The sequence below is a fragment of the Giraffa tippelskirchi genome, chromosome 10, assembly GCF_054371585.1.
Source record: "Giraffa tippelskirchi isolate mGirTip1 chromosome 10, T2T-mGirTip1v1.2.pri, whole genome shotgun sequence".
Lineage (NCBI taxonomy): Eukaryota > Metazoa > Chordata > Mammalia > Artiodactyla > Giraffidae > Giraffa > Giraffa tippelskirchi.
The window spans coordinates 9,923,231-9,937,416 of NC_137284.1; the positions used below are offsets into that span (position 1 = coordinate 9,923,231).

The following is a 14,186-nucleotide window of genomic DNA, read 5'->3' on the forward strand; positions in this document are numbered from 1 at the left end:
AATTCTGCTGCACTCGCCCTCACAATTGTTCAGGAAGGGAACTATTGCTAATTCCAAAAGAGCTGCCATGTCTGGCAGGGTTCAGCGGGCAGCAACTTTGTTTGTATGACTGCCCCTGCTTTTCCTCAGAATTCTTACAAAAAAAAAAAAAAAAACCTGAAAAATCAAGTTGAAGCAATCACAGATGATACAAGAAAAAAACCCCACCAAACCTAGAAAGGAACTGCGTTTCATCATGTGCCTCGCGGAGTGAGCCGGGCTGCTTGTAGCTGCAGGGCTCAGAAGCCCCGACCTGGACATCTTGGTCGACACTGCCCCCTAGTGGCCATGGTGGCGCCGGCTGCTGAGGGCGCGGAAGGCGCGTCCCCGCGGGACCACGTAGCTTCTTGGAAAAATCCAAACCGAAGAGATTTCTCTGCAATCCTCTCGTTCCGTGCCCTCTGCGGATGCCCTCTCCATTCCCGCTTCCCCTGTGCGCATCTTCCACTTTCATTCAGTATCTGAGGATGGTGTGGCCGGGTCAGGGACAGATTGCAACGGGACAGGGGGTGTTTGGAGGGTTAGGGTCCCACGTTTAGGATGGGTTCTAGTCTTTGCCTATTTCGCTCTAGGGCGATTTGCTTTTTCTTCTTTTGAGGGGGTGCATCAGACGGCATGTGGGATCTTAGTTTCCCGACCAGGAATGGAACTTGTGTCCTCTGCATTGGAGGCACCAAATCTTTTTTTAAAATAAATAAATATTTATTTACTTATTTATTTATTTTAATAAATATATTTATTTGGCTGTGCCATGTCTTAGTGGTGGCACATGGGATCTTTGGTCTTTGCTATGGCATGTGGAATCTTTTATTTGTGGCATGCAAACTTTTAGTTGTGGCATGTGGGGGTCTATCTAGTTCCCTAACCAAGGATGGAACCCAGGCCGCCTGCATTGGGAACTCAGAGTTTTAGCCACTGAACTACCAGGGAAGTCCTTAGGGTGAATTTTTACAGCAACTGTCAATAGTTTCCAGCAGTTCATGCTGTGTGGCCTGTGCAAAGTCCCTGAGGTAGGAAGGGGCTTGGCGGCTTGGTTCTTAAAAAACAAAAAGAACTGCAGGCCAGCGGGGTGGACTGCAGAGAGGGAGTGAGTAGTGGGAAGGATGGGAGATGAGAACCAGTGATGGGTGCATTCTGCATTTGCAGTTGATGAGAAGAGTGTGGGGAAGCTTCCAAGAGCTTTACTTGATTGGAGTGGGAGAGAGGCCGTGGAAAGGGGTTTTCATTTGATAACTGGCTCTGGCCTTACTGTGGAGAGCGGGCTGCAGGGCGCTAGAGTGTGAGCTGGGAGGCAGTTAGGCTCTAGGGCATGTGGGCTCGGTAGCTGTGGCTTCCCGGGCACACATTCAATAGCTGGGGTGCGTGGGCTTAGTTACCTTGCGGTATGTGGGGTCTTTTGGGATCGGGGGTTGAACCTGTGTCTCCTGCATTGACAGGCAGATTCTTTACCACTGAGCCACCAGGGAAGCCCCCTCCCTTTATTTCTTTTATGCTTTTAGCACAGGTTTACCTGTCTGTCTGTTTCTTTGTTGATTTTTGGGGGGCTGGCAATCTTCCCCATCAGGTCACCAGCTCCCTGAGACCAGAGGCCACCGTTTTCTTCACTCTGCTCTACTTGGGCCTTAGTGCGGTTCTGCGCTGAGCAACCGCTTTGTGCATATTTGCTGGGTTATGAAATCTGCTCCTGGGTTCCTCAGGGCTCCAAGCATGTGCCAGTAAATATCTGGGGATTGATTTCATGCAAGAAGAAGGGGGTGGCTGATGCTCTTTTTGAGTGGAAGTTGGCTGGATGCGGACTCAAGGAATGGCAGGAGGGAGGGTAGGGACCAGTCAGAGAAGGGCTTTGGGCTCAAATAAGAGCGCCATCGCCAGTGGGCGGCAGTCACCAGGTGCTGACCAGCCTGACCCCCTCCCACCCACTCTGCACTAGCCTCTTGGGGACAGAGAGGGACGTGAATGGACGGCTTGACCCATAAGCCTCTGCAGTTTCAGCCTGGAGATAGGATGTCCTCATCATGATGGCTGATAAAGGATCTAGAAAATGCACGAGAGGAGGGTTTTTGCTTGAAAAAATAGTTTGAGAATAATTTCATGTGGCAAATGTGAAGTAAGCGGTAAAACACTTAACCAACCCTCTCTGGGGATGCCCCCCAGACTCTGTCTGTCCTCAAAGTCACCCCCAAGGACCCTGGATCCCTAATCAAGGGATTGAGTCTGCTCTTCCCTCCAGCCTTTGTTTCTAAGTTTCTTACAAGAATCGGATCCTTCCATAGGTGGGAAGAGACCATCTGCGCTGGATGTGATTTGCAGACTCTCACAGGGCCAACCAGCCCCTCAGAGCACCGTACTGCTCTGTCAAAATGCTTCAAAGATCCACCATTCATCTTTGGGAGATGGAACTCTCTGGAAAACTCCATCTTTGTTTGGGGTTGTGTCTGGGTAGCATAATCACCTTAAATATTTCTTTTTCAACCCAAGAGCAGGATCCCAAAGGGTTTGGAAGAAACAGAACACTGAATTTCATTACTAAATGGATGGGGGTTGGAAGGTCAGCCTGAGGTGAGCTGCCACCATGTCTAATGTTCCCCCTGCCGACACCCCCACCGCCCCCACTGTTCCCCGTAGGTCAGGTTTGAGCAAGGCCCTGGGAGTGTTTCCAGGCTGGCTCTCCGCCCATGGAAGGGAGTATGTGCTAGAAGCTGCTCTGGCTATCTGTGGACTGGAAGTGAGACAAGGCTAGACCCTTGGGGATGTGTTTCCATGGCCACTGCCTTTCTTTTGGCTCTAATCTTACCCCAGCGGCAGCACACCTTTCATTCTAGCAGGTGAATAAAAAAGGTGGGGACACAGATGAGATGCTTGCTTGTACTTTATTGCAGGAGTCAGGCGGGGCTGGTGGGGACAGAGTGAAAGGAGCATCCAGGGAGTGGCAGGGGCCTCGGCAGGTGGAGATCTTCAGCTTCTAAATCCTAAGCACATTCTGGGCTTTGTACTATTTTCCCCTAAAACAAACAAACAAAATCCCCAATACAATAGTGAATGAAAATGTCAAAGCCAGACCCAGAAACTTTAATATCACCTAAGAGCTTCAGTATTTGTGGGAGGAGCTAAGCTTGGATTGTTTCTCAGAAGCTTCTCTAGTTTTAATTTTTTTAATTAATTTTTTTTTTTTTTTTGCCACCCTGACTAGGGATTGAACCCACGCCCCTTGCAGTGGAAGCAGGGAGTTTTAACCACTGGGCTGCCAGGAGGGTCCCTCAGGAGCTTTTTTTAAAAAGATAAGATGGCTGTGCCTGCTTCCCCAGGGACATTTGCATTGTGACTCTCCTCTCTGGATTAGAAAAGTGTCCCCAAAGTAGGGACTTCTCAGGTGATGCAGTGGTAAAGAATATGCCTGCCAATGCAGGAGATGGAAAAGATGTGGGTTTGATCCCTGGGTTTGTAAGATCCCCTGGAGAAGGGATAGGCTACCCACTCCGGTGTTCTTGGGGCTTCCCTGGTGGCTCAGATGGTAAAGAATCTGCCTTCAATGCGGAGACCTGGGTTCGATCCCTGGGTTGGGAAGATCCCTTGGAGGAGGGCATGGCAACCCACTCCAGTATTCTTGCCTGGAGAATCCTCACGGACAGAGGAGGCTGGCGGGCTACAGCCCATGGGGTCACAAAGAGTTGGACATGACTGAGCTATTAAGCACAGCACAGCGCCAGTATTCTTGCTTGGGGAATTGCATGGGCAGAGGAGCCTGGCGGGCTACAGTCCATGGGCTACAGTCCATGGAGTTGCAGAGTTGGACACCACTGAGCATGCATGCATGCCCCAAAGTGGCTGACACTGCAGCCCAAGGAGGCGGACAGCTGGTGTGGAGGGAGCTGTGTACCATAAGCTTTAACACTCTGTCCTTGGCCTTCAGGGAGAGGGTGTCTATCAGCGTCTTCAGCTGTCTCGTTGCCTCTTTCATGTCTTCGTCGGGGCTGAAGGGTTCCAGGGCAGCCTCATAGCTGGAAGGCGTGCCGATGAGGAGGTTTCCCAAGGCATATAGAAGGCTGGGGCAGACCTCTGCGGATGCTGGGGAACAGAGAGGAGAGAGCCCCTGTATCCAGGCCCGTGTGTAGACTGGCCATCTCCCTGCCGGGGCCTGGCCCAGATGCACACAGCCGGGCCTGTCCACAAGAGCTAGGGGCCCTCTCACCCCCGGCCTGGAGGGTGACGCTGCAAGCAATTGGCTCTTTGGTGCCATGTGGATGCCCTCTGGGTTGCGGCCAGCATTTCGTGGCTTGCTTGAGCCTTCCTTACGCTTCCTGGGTTGTGACGGGCAAGGTGCTACCGGCTCTTTCTGTTAGAGTTCCAGGCGGAGCTCTGAGAATAGAAGCTGCTGATCTGTTTTTTTTGTTTGTTTTTTGGTGTGGTGTGTGGGGGCTGGGGAGAGGCCGCAAAGGGTTTTGGCTCCCACCGGAAACATGCCTCTTACTGATGGTTAGTGATGGTCTGAGCCCACGTGACAAAGTCAGGCTCTGGCAGGAAGAGGCACTTGTACCCGCCAAGCGCGAGCCCCCGAGCTTGGCCTGGAAGGGACATCCGCTGTGGGTGCTGGGCCTGTGGGCTCATCCACCCGCAGACACACCTATGCCCCTATTCCTAGTCCCCCATGTTCCTTTCATCTGAGGGCGTCCCCTCTCATGCTCCCTTTTTAGGTTCCTGCCCCTGGGATCATGGGGCTTCCCAGGTGGCTTAGTGGTAAAGAATATGCCTGTAATACAGGAGATTGCAGGTTTGATCCTTGGGTCTGGAAGATCGCCTGGAGAAGGAAATGGCAACCCACTCTAGTATTCTTGCTTGGGAAATCCCCTGGACAGAGGAGCCTGGGGGCTACAGTCTATGGGGTTGCAAAGAGTCATATACGACTTAGCGACTAAACAACAACAATCCCGGGATCACGGGGAGAATCACCGTCCCCAGCTCCCTGTTTGCCCTGTCTTCCCATTGAGTCTTAAATCCCTGTCCTGGACTTCGCCACCTTGTGTGCAAAGTCCCTTTCCTGAACTCCGGGGTCCTACCCAAAGTGGCACTCCAAGTCAGACCCTCTCCAGAACTTAGATCCCTGCTTTGCAACTTACTGTGTCATCAGGCAAGTTACTTTATCTTTCTGTAGCTCAGTTTTCTCATCTGAAAAATGGGGGATAATGTCCCCACTTCACAGAGTTGTAAGAATGAAAAGAGGTAATATGTGAACGGGATTCAGCACAGGGATGGGCACAGATAAACGTTAGAGCTTATTATTGGTATTATTATATGTGCACACACACGGACATACAAACACATCCCAGGCCCACATCCTACGTATTTCACCCTGTCTTGCTGGGCTGTACCTGGTGCTAAGATCTTCTAATTAACGTACATTTCAGTCCAAATGATGTTACTGCCCCTTTAAAACAGGCATCTCTGCATCATAGTTGTTCCTGCTGCCTCTTGGTCTCTGTTTTCTAACTCCCCTGCCACTCCCCAAGGTCATAAAACTTATCTCTATTTTTCTTAGGGAACTTTGAAAGTGAAGGAGTTGGAATTTGTCTACATTTTTTTTGTTGTTGTAGAAGGAGTAGAAGAGACTGATATGGAGTAAAAAGCAGCTAAGTAACCCAGTTCCCAAAAGATCAGGGACTTCGAGGAAGATGGGATCCACACCCCCTGCTCCATCACTCTCCTCTTCATGACAGCTGCAACTCTTCAGAGACTCCTAATCCTTTTTGCAGAGGACAAAAAAATGTTTAGAAATCTTCATTCTGAGTTGGCAGTTTCCCAAAGGGAAGAACCCTTTCTAGAATATTCCTCTCTGCCCAGAATGGGGAACTTGCTTGGGGTTGGGTTTCTTTGGAAGCCACGAGGCTCCTTCCAGCCCCTTTGGCTGCCAGAGTGATGTGTTGACCCCAAACCTGGAGGTCTCTTGGCACCTTGGTGTCTGTCCAGGCCTGGGCTTTGGGGAGCTTGTTAGTTACTGCTGTTCTGCTGGTCACTGCGTCTAGGTGGGATCTTCTCCATCCCTGCACTTCTGAGGTTGTTGGATATGGAAGATGGGGTCCTTTACAAGTTTCACCACAGCCTCAGGGCTCTACCTAAATTCCTAAGATGGGCTTGTTTGCCAGACCCAGCTTCCTGGCTGGAAGTTAGTATTCCCAGGCTCTCCCAGCAGCCACACAGAGGACACAGACAGCCGCCCCCTCTCCTGGGCAGCGCTGGGAGAGTTGCTGAGGCTGGCTTGGGGTGGAGGGCTCTGGACACTCACCAGGTCTGCAGAAGAGAGTCAGGGTGACCAGGGCGATGGCGATGGTGAGCTTCATGGTGGGCAGGAGGCTGGTGGGGGAGGCTCTGGCCCTGTCTCTGGATCCAGTGGTCTCATGGGTGATGTGCCCACTGGGATACCTTCTTATACTCTCCTGCAGTGGGGCGGGCAGGACATGGGATCCACTTACGGATCACATTGTTTACTTGGGCATCAGCTCGGTGGAAAAAGTAAATATTCTCATTTCTCAACCCAGTTTCTGTCCCCAGTGAAACAGAGCTCACACAATGGGCCACTTGGGCGAGGGGAACCCAGAGTCCAGTGTGGAGGCAGTGAGAGTGCCTGAGTCAGAGGGTTTGGAGAGCTGGCCTCCTTTGCTACTCCCTTCGGACCTGAGCACTGGGCAGTACAGATGGACAGACAGCAGAGCCCGCCTGATCCCATCACCCCAGGAGAAACTGAGGCCCAAGGCCCTGTACCAGTGGCAGTGACAGGACTAAGGCTTGGGTTTCCTGATACTCCAGCGGGCTCCACTCCAAGGAAGCGGCTGGACTTCAAGCCTCCAGAGTCACGTGGTCCAGAGCATTTTGTGGTCAGACTTGGGCGAGACCCTGGACCGAAGCATGTTGACAGATTAAGTTCTCCAGAATGCCCCTGAGAAACCCAATGCCCAGGTCGGGTTGGAGGACGCACTGTGCCAGCTGGGTCTGGAGTCCTGCCTTCCTGATGACAATCCCATGGGCACTGCAGGCCTCATAGCACTTGACCTCTTCATGGCCTTAACCTCTCACCATTTCCTTCTTGAATTGTTCTCTCTCCTGTGCTCCCACGACTCTCTGCTTTCCTGTTTTCCTCCCTGGCCACCCTTGTTCTTTAGATGTTGATTCTTTACTGACCGAGCTTCTGTGTTGGTGGCTCCAGGCTGTGACCATGGCCCCTCTGACACCATGTCAGTGGCGGCCTCCTTTCTTCTCCAAAGCCTGTGCCTTAGAACACAGGCCTCCCCGGCTCAGCGTCACCTCCTAAATGGCCTTCTGCTTCCTAGCTCTTCTTCCTCGGCCATCCTGGGAAAAGCCACTAGAATGATCTTTCTAAAGCCTGCTAATCGTATCCTCCTCCTTCTTGAAACCCGTTTAAAGCTGTCTTGGGCGGATGGGACTTACGAGGCCCTTGTCCACTGGCCCTTGCTAACCATTTGAATCTCATTCCTCTGCTCTTCTGCGTGGAATCTTTTTTTTTCAGAAATAAATTTGATGACAGAATTGTGGACTTTTCAGCTTACTTATCAAACTACTAGAAAATTTAATTTTACGTAATTTATAAAATCTCCACATCACTATCCCAAACTTCATTTAATTTTCACTTGAGTTTCTGTTTTAAATTTATTTTTAATTGATTGATCAATACTTTACAGTATTGGTTTGATTTCTGTCATACATCAACATGAATTAACCATAGGTGTACATATGTCCCCTCCCTCTTGAATCTCCCTCCTACCTCTCACCCATTCCCACCCCTCTAGGTAATTACAGAGCCCTACTTTGAAAAAAAGTGGTTAGATGCCACGAAGTAGGTGGCCGTGCCTTAACTGTATGCATGTGGTCAGGCCTGAGAGCCTCTTCCATCCTTGTCAAGGGGAGTGCTAACCTTCTCTTCTTTCATACAACACTCCTGCATGGAAATTTACCTCTATCTTAGTATGTGCTGATTTGGGAACAGTCTTTGTTTTTCTCCATGCCTTCCTTTGTACAAGCTGTGCTTCATGCCTGGAACATACTTCTGCCTTGTCTTCTCCAAATCCTATCTGTATTTCAAGATTCAATCAAATGTTCATTTATTCATTCAGTAAGTGCTGAGCATCTGCTGTGTTCTGGGCACTGTGCTAGGAGTTGGGAGTTGGCATAGACACGGAGCAGCCCTGCCAGGAGCCCCTTCAAGATGAACTTGCCGCCGGGCTGCGAGAAGTGAGGTTGAGAGCAGCCAGTGGCCAGTCCCTGGGGGGTCTGCCGGGTCCCTGGGGGTCTACCCCAGCTGCAGGGAGCTGCTGAGCCCAAGGTCACACCCTCCCTGGGGCACAAACAAGGAGGGCATGTCGGTGCCGTGTAGGACAGCTCCTGCAGGGAGTCCTTACTCCAGAGCACCCATCTGCCTGGCTCAGCCTTTGCCAGGCTGCAGGGCCTGCAGGCCAGCTTCCCCTGTGGCCCAGTCCAGCTTCCGCCTGCTTCCCGTCACAGTTATAGGTCCCTAGTAATAATCTCGCACCCCAGACTCCACCTCAGCATCTACTGTCAGGACAGTATTAACCCACAGCAGGGAAGCAAGCATAAACCGTGTGGGCCCAGGTCCCTGCCGACGACATGGAGCTTCACTCTGGCGGGAAGACAGATGACAAGCAGATGGTGAAACAAATGAGACACTCACAGATGTGCTAAGCACTGGGGGAGAATGAAGTGGACACTATGGTGGAAAAGGAGAGGGAGACTGCTTTGTAGGGGGATGGGGTGGTCCTCTCTGAGCAGGTGAGACCTGCAGGGGGAGAGCATCTGGGCAGCGGGGGCACCCAGCACTGAGACCCTCAGGTGGGAAGGACCTGGGTGTGCCTGGGAGCACCAAGGAGCATCGTGCCTGGGAGCACCGAGGAGCATCGTGCCTGGAGTGGGGTGTCTGGAGCAGACAGGCGGGGTGGGCAGGGCCAGATCATGAAGGGCCTTCTGTTCGGTTCTTTATGTTCTGGAAGGAGTTTCTTTTTTCAGTGCTTAAAAAAATTGTGTTAACATGCACATAGCATAAAATTGACCTGAGACATCTTTAAATGTTCTTTTCAGTGGTGTTAAATACCTTCACATTGATGAGCCTCTATCACCAGTGTCTACTCCCGTACCTCCTTTTATCTTGTGAAGCTGAAACTCTATACCTGCTAAACAACAACTCCCCACCCCACCTCTCCCAGCCCCTGGCGACCACCGTTCTACTGTCTGTCTCTATGATTTCAACAAGCCTAAGTACCTCATAAAAGTGGAATCATGCAGTATTTTTCTTTTTGTGACTGGCTTATTTCACGCAGGAGACCATCCTCGAGGTTCATCCATTGTGGCTTATTGCAGATTTTATTTCCTCTTGGAGGGGAATATGATTCCATTTTATGTCTGGATCACATTTTGCTTATCTGTTCACCCATCAATGGACTCTTGGGTTGTGCCCTCGTTTTACTATCCCAATGCTGCTGTGAACATGGGTGTACAATCTGGAAGGTGTTCATAGGGAGTAGCAGTGTTTGATTTCCCCCTTTTTTTTTCAAAAAAATTTTATTTATTTATTTGGTTGAGCCAGACCTTTGTTGCAGTGTTCAGGATCTTTAGTTGCAGCCTGTGAACTCTTAGTTGCAGCATGAGGGATCTAGTTCCCTAACCAGGGATGGAACTCAGCTCCCCTGTATTGAGCGTGCAGAGTCTTAGTCCCTGGGTCACCAGGGAAGTCCTTCATTTCCTTTCTGAAGAGATGTCGCTGACTAGGGGAAGGGATGGGGTGATGGAGCAGCTCAGCAAAAGGGATGGTGGGTTTGGACCAGCTGATGGCAGTGGGGAGAGGATGTGAGAGACACAGAGGCAGGCTTGATGCTGGATAGATTAAGATGGGCGGGAGAGGGACACATCAGGGTGAGCTTGGCTGGTTTCTGGCTGGGGCACCAGGTGCCTGGGGGCTATTTCCTGATATAGAGGAGACTCGGGAGGAATAGGATATGGGAGGGGATCAGTATGAAGCCTTCTCGAACCTGCGGTGCCCATCAGCAATCACTCTTGCTCTCAGCCTCTACAGCCTGCTGTCTTGCGCCCGCTGCCCGGTGCTTTAACTTTGTGGTTCTTTACTTGTTCTCACCTCTTACAGAATGTTTGCTAAACAAGAATCTGTGTGGCATGAATTGATGAACGCATCCTTGTCAGTTTGTGAGAGGTGGAGGCTCAGAGGGGCCTTAATACTGTTACAAGCACAGGTTCTGAAGTAGCCACCATGGGGACTCATGGAGTAGGTTACTGTGTAGTTGAAAGATCAGGAGAGAAAAGTTTTCTGAACTGATCACGAAATGATCTCTGAGGCAGGCTGCAAAGGGGAAAAACAATTAAACAAAGAAACAACAGGCAAACAAAAACCAAAATCAAGGCAGAACAGAGTAAAAAACAGAAAATAAGAGCAAAACAATTCACACAGGTCATTGCTTGTATGTGCAGAGGATGTCTGCGGAAGTGGGTGGTGCTGGCTGTTTCCACAAAGTGGATGAGGGAACCCAGAAAATGAGACTTTATTTATAAGCACTTTGGTGCCCTTTGAATCTAGAATTACATAAAGATATTATTAATACAAGATAATTTTTTAAAAAGGGAAGACTAGGTCTGACTCTTGCTACAACGTGGATGAACCTTGAGGATGTGGTGCTAAGTGAAATAAGCCAATTACAGAAACATACATACTATGTGAGTCCAGTTATACAAGATATGGAGAATAGTCAGATACACAGAGACAGAAAGAAGAACGCCGCTGGGTGCTAGGGGGGAGGGGGACTGAGAGCTAATTTTGTTTGATGGGGACAGAGTCTCAGGTTGGGGTGTCGAACTGGATGTGGATGGGGTAATGAATATACAACAATGTGAGTGTGTCTAATTCTACTGAACTCTATCTATATTTACAAATGGTTAAGATGGAGAAGGCAATGGCACCCCACTCCAGTACCCTTGCCTGGAAAATCCCATGGACAGAGGAGCCTGGTAGGCTACAGTCCATGGGGTCGCTAAGAGTCGGACATGACAGAGCGACTTCACTTTCACTTTTCCCTTTCATGCACTGGAGAAGGAAATGGCAACCCACTCCAGTATTCTTGCCTGGAGAATCCCAGGAACGGGGGAGCCTGGTGGGCTGCAGTCTATGGGGTCGCACAGAGTCGGACACGACTGAAGTGACTTAGCAGCAGCAGCAGCAGCAGCAAGATAGTCAAGTTCATGTTATACATGTTTTGCCACAATTAAAATAAATTACAATAAAAAGGGTGAGAACAGGATCCAGCACGAGCCTGTCTGAGGTGACTCCCAGACACATGGCTTGCCAGCTTTAATATCTTGGGCAACGTATCTCACTCCTCTCTGCCTCCATTTCCTTGTCTGCAGGATGAACATTCCCTGGTAGCTCAGATGGTAAAGAATCCACCTGCAATGTAGGAGACCTGGGTTCAATCCCTGGGTCGGGAAGACACCCTGGAGGAGGGCACGGCAACCCACTCCAGTATTCATGCCAGGAGAATCCCATGGACAGAGAAGCCTGGCGGGCTACAGTCCCTGGGGTCTCAAATGAGTCGGACATGACTGAACTGACTTAGCGTGCATGCACGATTCATGTTAAGGGCTGCCTAGAATGGAGAAAATGCTCTGTGAATGTTGGTAAGTATTGCACTAGCCTGTCTCCACGTTGAAGGCACAAGAAGTCCATCAGTTTGAGTTTCCTGGTTCGAGTCCACACACATGACTCTGGGGGACGCCGAGGACCTTGGGTAAAGCATGCTGCTTTCATGCTGGGCCTGGGCCCCTCCGGATGAGGGTTTCCTTTGTTTCTGCTTCACTGCTGTGTCCATCACAGACACCCATGGGCTTAGCTGACCCCGCATTCCTGACCTGACCCCAGGGCAGGGGTTGATAAGCAAGGTTATGTGAATAAAGAGAAGTTCTGAGATCCCTTTATAGGTGAGCCATGTAAAGAAGCTTAGTAGCTCAGATGGTAAAGAATCTGCCTGCAGTGCAGGAGATTCGGGTTCGATTCCTGAGTTGGGAAGATCCCCTGGAGAAGGGAATGGCTACCCACTCCAGTATTCTTGCCTGGAGAATTCCATGGACAGAGGAGCCTGGTGGGCTACAGTCCATGGTGTCACAAAGAGTCAGACATGACTGAGTGACTACCACTTTAAGGGGCTTCCCTGATAGCTCACTTGGTAAAGAATCCACCTGCAATGCACGAGACCCCAGTTTGATTCCTGGGTCGAGAAGATCCTCTGGAAAAGGAAATGGCAACCCACTCCAGTAATCTTGCCTGGAGAGTCCCATGGACAGAGGAGCCTGGCAGGCTACAGTCCGTGGGGTCGCAAAGAGTCGGGCATGACTGAGCGAGTAACACACACACACACACACACACACACACACACACACACACACACACACACACACACACACACACACACACACACACACACACACCACAGTGAATTCCAGACCAGAGCCACACACACACACACACACACACACACACACACACACACACACACACACACACACACACACACACCACAGTGAATTCCAGACCAGAGCCACACACACACACACACACACACACACACACACACACACACACACACACACACACACACACACACCACAGTGAATTCCAGACCAGAGCCTGCAGCCCACCCTAGCTCATGGTAACAGCTGGCAAACACTGTTTCTAGCCACATATGGGCAGTCGCCTGGTCACTGTGCCGAGAAGACAAGTGCCTGCAGGAAGACAAGTCTCTTGGTTGTTAGTACCATGCATGTGGTGATGTGTTGGCACAGTTCCTGCTGGGTCCCCCCAACCAAAACCTTAGCCTGTGTGGGCTGTGCTTGGCTCTGGACCTACAGACATGAGGCGTGGCCGCAGCTAGGGCAGTGGCCAAGGAGCCTGCCCTGGGTCCACCCTTCCCTGGGCTCCATCTCAGAGGCCGAGGGCACCTTGTGCCTGGCTCCAGCTTACACTGGGGCCCAAGGGTGAAAGGGACCCAGGTGGTCTGGAAAGCTTGCTTGGGGGTCTGGATTTTAAGATCTGCCGGTCCCTCTGCTCTGCATATGGACTGTGAGTGTGCACACGTGGCTGCCAGGTTGGTGAGCTCTGATCAGTGCCTCTTGGGGAGTCTGCCCAGGTGCCCACTTAGAGGTCTTGTGGGGGGTGGGGGGGTGGGGGAAGTGGGGGGAGGGGTGGGGGGAGGAGGGCCCAGCCCAGCAGCAGTGACTGAGACCAATTGTTCCCTCCTGGGCTTGGTGCTTGTTGTATCCTCTGAACCGGAAACTGGGGTGCAGCCTGGGCTGGCGTTGGGCCTATGGCAAGTCCCAGCCTGGCCCAGAAAATAGGTTGGAGGCTGTGGGAGGGCCATTCTGAGCCTATCCATCCGGCCTGGCTGCCAGAACAGGGCTGGTCAGGCTACAGGCTTGTGGGGTCAGCTCATGGGGCAAGCTGTAGACTTCAGCCTCCTCCCTCCACTCCGGGTTTCCGACCCCGGGCTCGTTCAGGAAATAGTCCCTAAGAGAGCAGAATTTTGGTTGTGGTTCTGGTCCATTCTGTTCTGCCTCAGTGGCTCCTGAGAATGACTCCTACACTGACCCAGCTCTTCCAGGAGGAGTCTGGACATTCCAACCAGAATAGACAAAACTGTCCACTGGCACTGATGCTACGGCCTGTGAGCTTTCAGAGGGCCTAAAAAACTGTCATGTATGTCTTGGCTTCCAAATATAAAAAGAAAATTTTAAAATTGTAATCAATGAATATTTATCTAGGTAACATTACTTCCACTAGCTTGATGGGACTCAGTTCAACCATGATATAGTTTTATGTAGGGCTTCCCTGATGTCTCAGTCAGTAAAGAATCCACCTGCAATGCAGAAGACCCAAGTTCAAACCCTGGATCAGGAAGACCCTCTGGAGAAGGAAATGGCTACCCATTCCAGTATTCCTGCCTGGGAAATCCCATGGACAGAAGAGCCTGGTGGGCTACAGTACATGGGGTCTCAAGAGTCGGACACGACTTAGTGATTTTTTTTTTTTTCAAATAAGTTTATTTATTATAGTTGGGGGCTAATTACTTTAC

At 50.8% G+C, this 14,186-nt stretch overlaps 1 protein-coding gene and 1 non-coding gene across 2 annotated transcripts; both read right to left on the reverse strand.

Annotated features, from left to right (window-relative positions):
* Positions 1-2,890: 2,890 nt before the first annotated feature.
* On the reverse strand, positions 2,891-7,151 carry SCGB1A1 (secretoglobin family 1A member 1). The gene is made up of 3 exons (XM_081534794.1): positions 6,317-7,151; positions 3,917-4,104; positions 2,891-3,041 (listed from the first exon to the last, which is right to left on the reverse strand). The coding sequence occupies exons 1-3, from the start codon at positions 6,369-6,371 to the stop codon at positions 3,009-3,011; spliced, it is 276 nt and encodes a 91-aa protein (XP_081390920.1). The 5' UTR covers positions 6,372-7,151; the 3' UTR covers positions 2,891-3,008.
* A 705-nt stretch (positions 7,152-7,856) lies between these two features.
* On the reverse strand, positions 7,857-7,982 carry LOC145524966 (U6atac minor spliceosomal RNA). The gene has a single exon (XR_014067995.1). It is a non-coding gene; the product is annotated as a U6atac minor spliceosomal RNA (small nuclear RNA).
* Positions 7,983-14,186: the final 6,204 nt, after the last annotated feature.

Excerpts from the sequence above, each read along its gene's own strand:
- SCGB1A1 (XM_081534794.1), bottom strand. The coding sequence starts at position 6,371 with ATGAAGCTCACCATCGCCATCGCCCTGGTCACCCTGACTCTCTTCTGC. Across the intron at positions 4,105-6,316 it reads GACTCTCTTCTGCAGACCTG|CATCCGCAGAGGTCTGCCCC; the intron begins GTGAGTGTCCAG and ends TCTGTTCCCCAG. Across the intron at positions 3,042-3,916 it reads ACAGAGTGTTAAAGCTTATG|GGGAAAATAGTACAAAGCCC; the intron begins GTACACAGCTCC and ends TGTTTGTTTTAG.